The 6,880-nt window shown below is 35.5% G+C and overlaps 1 protein-coding gene across 1 annotated transcript in view; it reads left to right on the top strand.

Moving 5' to 3' along the window:
* Nucleotides 1-6,880, top strand: part of HFM1 (helicase for meiosis 1) — a 47,580-nt gene that overhangs the window by 20,080 nt on the left and 20,620 nt on the right. Inside the window, exons 7-14 of the mRNA XM_031057904.1 lie at nt 434-481; nt 1,802-1,872; nt 2,352-2,484; nt 4,683-4,834; nt 5,181-5,258; nt 5,402-5,563; nt 5,990-6,190; nt 6,277-6,365. Coding sequence (XP_030913764.1) covers nt 434-481; nt 1,802-1,872; nt 2,352-2,484; nt 4,683-4,834; nt 5,181-5,258; nt 5,402-5,563; nt 5,990-6,190; nt 6,277-6,365 — 934 coding nt within the window. The remainder of the gene's footprint in view (nt 1-433; nt 482-1,801; nt 1,873-2,351; nt 2,485-4,682; nt 4,835-5,180; nt 5,259-5,401; nt 5,564-5,989; nt 6,191-6,276; nt 6,366-6,880) is intronic.

Raw genomic sequence — 6,880 nt, 5'->3', positions numbered from 1 at the left:
GAGCCCCTGGGTTCCACTGGGATGGTGTGACTGAGGGCAGCTCGTGGAGAAGTGCCGGGGGCCTGGTGAGCAGCTTGCTGAACTTGACTGAGCAGTGTGTCCCTGCAGTAACAAAGGTTTAGAGAAGTGATTATCCCTTTCTTGGCACTTTTGAGACCACAACTAGATACTGCATCAAGTTTAGAGTCTCTGGTACATGCAAGATACCCTTAAACTGAAGTGAGTTCATCAAAAGGCCACCACTATGGCCTTTTTAAATGATGAGCTAGTGACGTCCCTGCCCTAGCCCAAATTCTCCTTTCTATCACGTGGACCTTGTTGCAGCCTTGAAGCTCCTTACAGAATACACAGCTTGGGGTCAGGAAGATACTTTTCATGGTTATTGGTTGAAAATAAATCTTATTTTATAAATGTACTATTTTTACTTCTTTAGGAGCTACAGGAAGAAAATTGGAAATTTTGAGGGCTGTTACAGAAATACGTATCCTTGTATTTGCTGGATCTGGTTTTCCTGATTTTATTACAGTGCTTTTACATTTGCAAAATTGCTGTGTTTGATTTGTAGCCATAGAAATTAATGCATTACATTGTAATAGTTTCAATTTGTAGCATAATGCTGGGAATCAAATGTTCAATAGGTGTTTCTTTTGACTTCCAAAGCAAGACTGAAATAAGACAACTTGTAGATCATTCATTCCTAAGAAAGCTTGTTCTTATTTCACATGTTCAAATTTTATCCTCAAAACTTTCTTTTTAAAATATAAAATGTAAAATTTTAATTTGCATAATATATATTTCAGACATTTTCTATGCAAACACACATGTATCTCCATACACTTTAAATAAAGGAAAAATTAATTCTTATTTAGGCTTATAAGAAAACTGTATCTTACCTTCTGTCCCATTTTCTTAGAAGAAAATTAATTTAACGTATTCCTTGTTGGTCTGTACCTGTGTTGTAGTGTGCCTATACTGTATTTCCATTATTTAAGCAGATTTTACCATAATTTTCTTTCTTCTTGGCCCTGCCTTGAACATGAAATATAATCAAGTATTCGTCTATATCTGTCAAACTTCTGTGTTTTTTACACACTCTTCAATATTTTGTTTCTAGGAACCTGTCAAATGGTAGGTTAAATATCAGGAAGAGGAAATGTCTACATTTAGGCACCTTAAATTCATGTAAATTGCTTTAAAAAGTCACGTTTTTCAAAATTAGTAAGGATTCCATTGTTGTGAATATACCAATTAAGGATCATTAATGCTTTGCAGTTTAAAAATAAATCACTTATTTAGAGCAGGGGTTTTAAATAGGTATTTTTATGTTATTGTTATGTCTATGCATACAGACATAACAATAACATAAAATACCTATTTTATTATGCTAAATATTTTGTATTTGTTGCATTACAAATAATATATGACCACTGACACCTTAGATAGGCTAAGAGCAGTGTTCTGCTTGTTCATGTATCTGGTTTGTCCCTTGCAGCTTCACATTCCATGACTGTCTGCCATGCCATGAAGCCTGTGCCAGGGAGGAGGTTCTTGATTATTGGTATAATCCTGAGACCTCTCAAATAGGTTGTGGTTTTTTTCAGTGATACGGAATGTGTGGCACACCAAGAATCTAAGACTACTGAATCATTTAAGAGGTTACTTTTGAATAACTTTTTATAAGCCTGTGTAATATTGTGGAATGTTTTAATTTTGCATTTAGATTTCAAGGACAAGATGCATTTACATTCCTACAATTTTATAATTTATGCTCTCGTATTTTAAATTCCTTAATGCTCTCAAGCAACCCAATTTAGAAGTATTTTTAAGGAGTTCCCATATTTTAACTATGCACAGTCAAAAGCTTTGGATGATGTAAGTATGGAACATAAACTGCAGCTGCAAGTAGTGCTTTGTAGATAAATTTAAGTGGGACTTTGATATTCAGAGCATAAAAGGAGTTAGAAAACTATAATATATCTAGAACTTCTTCAGTGAATAGTTAATCAGAGTTGTGCTTAGCTGGAAGAAGAGACCAGAAGAACTTTAAAAGGTGTTTTTCTCAGTTTAAAATACTTTTATGTTAAGATGAGAATTATATTTATGCATACAGATTGGTAATATATTTGCAAGGAGGAGGAAGGGTGGGTGAGGGAGTGACATGGGTAAGTGACACTGTGAAGGAGGAAAGAGGGAAGAATCAATCTTGTCAGAGGAGAATGAGGGAGCTTGACATGGACACACTTGGCTTCTAAGATGGTGAAGGATAAAATATGTGGAAAGGAAGCACAGTAATGCAAAGCTTTCATTTGTCATTATTGAAAACTTAACAGGACTTGGCAATTCTTTCCTAGCTTTTATATACAGATAGGAACTTTGTGATCTGTGCTCCAACTGGCTCTGGAAAGACTGTAATGTTCGAACTAGCTATTACCAGATTACTCATGGAAGCCCCACTGCCTTGGTTAAATATTAAAGTTGTTTACAGTAAGTATTATGCAGCTTTAAATATTTTGGTGACAGAAAAGAAAATATCATTCTGGGAATGCGGAGATCTGGAGTGAGTCCAGGAATAATATTGAGATTAAATACATTAAGATATCACAACCTGCTTCATTCTTCAAAAAGTTGATTTAGTGTTTATTTGTGGTACCATTGTAACTATTATTAGTATTTAGCAGCACTTTGTAGTTGTAGTATTCAGCATTGCCTATACAAATAAAAATTAGGAAATCCTGTATAAGTTTGTCCTCCAAGAAGGCGAGATGTACACAAAAAGGTAGGAGGAGGCAAACGAAATTAAAACAAATTCTTAGTGTGTGGTTTCTGGCTGACACTATCTTTTGTATGGCTGGCTGTTGCTCTCAGATGAGGATCAAATTTTCCAGTATTCACTTACCTGGCAAAGTTTCCTGCTGTTTTCTGAATACTACGCCAGAGGCACCAGAACTGTGATCTTCATGAATTCAACTGATCTGTGGGGAGATATGAAAATACTTGGAGATACTCACACCAGTTACACTTTTTTTCTTTCCTTTCCTGGAGAACTGAGTTAATACTGTGTGAATTTGATTCAATTGGTGATTTTTTCCTAGTCTTAATTTATTTGTACCTGTTTGTCAGCCTTGCTATTAAAGGTTTTATCCTTATATTTACAAAAACTTCATATTTTTTTTAAATTCCATTTTGTTCAATTTCTTACAATAAATCTAGTGTTGCTTTAGATTGTACTGTGTATTGTAAACTGATCTTAGAAACAGGCATGTGCTACAGGCTCTCTGTCAGCTGGACCAGGTTGAGTGTATGGTGACAAGTTTCCACTTGTCTTGGTAGAATTGCTACAACTTGGTTGGTTGGAACTGGCAGTAAGGAAGCGGTTAGGTGCTAGTGGAGTTAAATCTGCTGACCTTTCCAGATTCCACCATGATGGAGAAGGAGACTTGTCAGTTTTCTGAATGTTGGAACAGAGGTGGTAACCAGACCATGTCCTGCTGGTGTGAGTACTGGTGCCTGGTTTGTCAGTGGCCCCATAAATGTGCATTAGCTTGCAGTAGTTCTGTGGAGTTGTTTTCCAGTAGCTTTACATGGAAGGACCAGTGACTGTAGTTGCAGGAGCAATCACTTGCTTTTCTCATTCTTGCATTGCTGAAGATGATTAGCTTTGTGATTTTGTGAATTACTTGCTGGTAGCTTAATCAGTTTGCTGGAGCTAATTATTTCTCTGATACTCTTATGAGATTTTACACCTCTTTCTGAAACAGAGACTGGTTCCTTAAATTTCTTCATTTTAGAGGTCATTTGTGAGCTAATATGCAGAAATTGTTCATATTCCAGTGCCTCTAACTAACCTAGAATGTAATCACTGCAAGATCTATTATACTAGGGCTGTTTAGGGCTCTTGCATAGATTGCCTCTTTCACTTAAATCACTGCATTTTCCATATAGATTAATCATCTAGTATAGCCTTACATGTATTGTTAATATCAGTCCTTATTGTCCTTATGTCTGATTTCTGGGAAAAAAGAGTCTGCAATTGTACAGGGTGTATTCTCAGGAAAAAAAATACATAAGTAGATTGTTTTAGGACTCTGTTCATGAGAACTGCTACCTGCTGTGTTAGCTGCTTCATATGACCCTACACCTAACTGTACATTTGATTTTGATAGAGTACCAGAAGAAATAAAGGTCTGTCTCTTGCTCTTGGATGATTTCTCACTTATACTTTGTTCTCTGAATGCAGAGTATTCAAATAATTCTGAACTGAGAAAAGGTTGGTATTTGTATGATCTTCCATTAGAAAAGATGTATTTCCTGTGGTTTCTTCCATCTGTGAGAAAACCTTTGATAGCTGAATGATTGTTTCCATGTGGTACTGCAAAAAAAAATCAAACCCAACAGGATAAAGGATTAAGAGAGAGCATAAATAATCTTAATTAAAGGGTTCTGTTTCTGCTTGCTGATGGGAAGAACTAGGGCCCAAAGCTCAACATTGATTGTGCACATGGAGCAGGATAATAACAACAGTAACATCAGTTACAGATTTTATGGTTCTGGAAGCAAAGCAGAAGATTAGGGATATTAAATTCGAGAAGGCATCTTACTAAAGAGCTTATGGCATACATTTCTAATACAGTTGAAGATTTCGTTTTCCTGATTTAATTCTCATTATTTGGTATTGTTTTTAGTGGCTCCAATAAAAGCTCTATGCAGTCAGCGTTTTGATGACTGGAAAGAAAAATTTGGACCTATAGGACTCACCTGCAAGGAGTTGACAGGAGACACACTGATGGATGATTTATTTGAAATACATCATGCTGACATTATTATCACTACACCTGTAGGTTTCATTCCCAGTTCTTACAAGAACTTAGAATAAACAGACATAAGCAGTCCTCTAATTGTATGCTGCAAGGACTGCTTTTTTTTTTTTTTTTGGTAATAGACAGTGATTTTATGATCCTTTTGTTTGTCTGCACCCTGCTGTACACACTCTCAGTTCATATAAACAAAAGTTAGTAATATAATAATGTGCCAGATGAAACATAGATGGCATTAGCTTGAATTAATTTGTTTCTGTTTAAAGATTTATTAAAGTTTAGGCATGTCTCCATGTACTATAGTTGTGGCTTGTGTTGGCATTCAGCTTCTGTTGTTGTTTTGATGTGTTGGTTTTTTCCTCCAAGGAAAAGTGGGATAGCATGACTAGAAGGTGGAGAGACAACTCTATAGTCCAGCTTGTGCGACTGTTTCTCATCGATGAGGTAAGAAAATGAGTGAGGATTTATGCACTGCTTTTGTATCTTTTGTGAAGATAAAAGGAACCTTAGAAAATATTAAATGTATTTAGCACATGTCCAGATTGTAACTGGAAAATATTTAGCACATCTTTTAAAATTCCTGATAGGTACACGTTATAAAGGATGAAAGCCGTGGCGCAACTTTGGAAGTAGTAGTCAGTCGGATGAAAACTATTCAGTCTTCTCTTTGGCGTCACTTAGAGAAACATGACACTGTTCCTCCCTTGAGATTTGTAGCTGTTTCTGCAACAATCCCAAATACTCAAGATGTAAGAGTTACATTTTAACTGTATTTTGATTGGTGGAGTTGTGTTATATGAAATTTGTCTGGAATTACAATGCTAGATTGATAGCAAAATAGTAATTTTTAAGCTGTCATCTGACGACAGCTATGAGGCTGCTGCTAATGTAAGATTACCTTCAACCATGTGGAAATGTCAGCCATGTATGGACATGCTTCAGTTTTAAATTTCTGCTTGTGATTTTTGCCTCTTACGTACAAATCACAACAGATTTGAGATTTCAGTCCAAATATTGGTTCTGCAAAAAGCAGACCCTCACCTGTGGTTTTAAAAGATAAAAAAATGTGTTGGTAGTTTACACGTGAAAAAAGCTAAGTTAATTATTCTGTGATGCTATTAGAGCTGGAGCATAATTAAAAGAAATTTATGTTTTCTGTTCTACTTTTTTTAAAGATTGCAGAATGGCTTTCAGATAGTAAGATGCCTGCTGTGTGTCTGAAAATAGATGAGGATCAACGACCAGTGAAGCTACGCAAAATTGTACTTGGTTTTCCTTGCAGTGACAATCAGACAGAATTCAAATTTGACTTAACTCTTAACTACAAGATCGCTAGCATTATACAAACATACTCGGAGCAAAAACCAGCACTTGTGGTACAGCAGCTTTTTTTTTTTGTGTGTGTGTTTGAAATTATTTCTTTCTTGAAAGTGTTGATTCAAAAAATATCTTTTATTTATAGTTTTGTGCCACAAGAAAAGGAGTGCAGCAAGCTGCTTCTGTTCTTGCAAAAGATGCTAAATTTCTACTGAGTATAGAACAGAAACAAAGGTATTTTTCTATTTAAATTGGAAATAAGTGTTTGTACATTTTAGTAAACCTGTGATATCTGTGGAGAAAGCTGTTGAGCTAATACAGTTTCTAGCAGAGGAGTATGGAACAAAATCATCATCACAGTTGACATTCTTTTTAGTAAATTGGCGCTCTTCTTGGGAAGTTTTATTTTCTTCTCAGAGTTTTAAGATACCTTTCACAAACATTAAGTTGTTTCTCAAAGCTGCTTTCTGAACATAAAAATGCTAATTATTATGGCCCTCTGAGACCTTGTAATGCAAAGATTAAGCATATGAATAGTTGATTTGGATGTGACTTTACTAATGTTTTGAGTTGTCTTTACTTTTTCAGATACTGTTAATAAATACAGCCATATTAATTATTATTTACTTCAGGGTTGCCTAGTCATGGCAGCTGCGGAAGCTACTCCTGGCTTTGGACCTAAAATATGGTCTTATTTGCTATATGTGAACAACACATAAAGACTGTTGGTTGTCACTTGGAAAGATGTC

The sequence above is a fragment of the Geospiza fortis genome, unplaced genomic scaffold (assembly GCF_000277835.1).
Source record: "Geospiza fortis unplaced genomic scaffold, GeoFor_1.0 scaffold403, whole genome shotgun sequence".
Taxonomy (NCBI): Eukaryota; Metazoa; Chordata; class Aves; order Passeriformes; family Thraupidae; genus Geospiza; species Geospiza fortis.
This window is presented reverse-complemented; position numbering and strand designations above follow the sequence as displayed.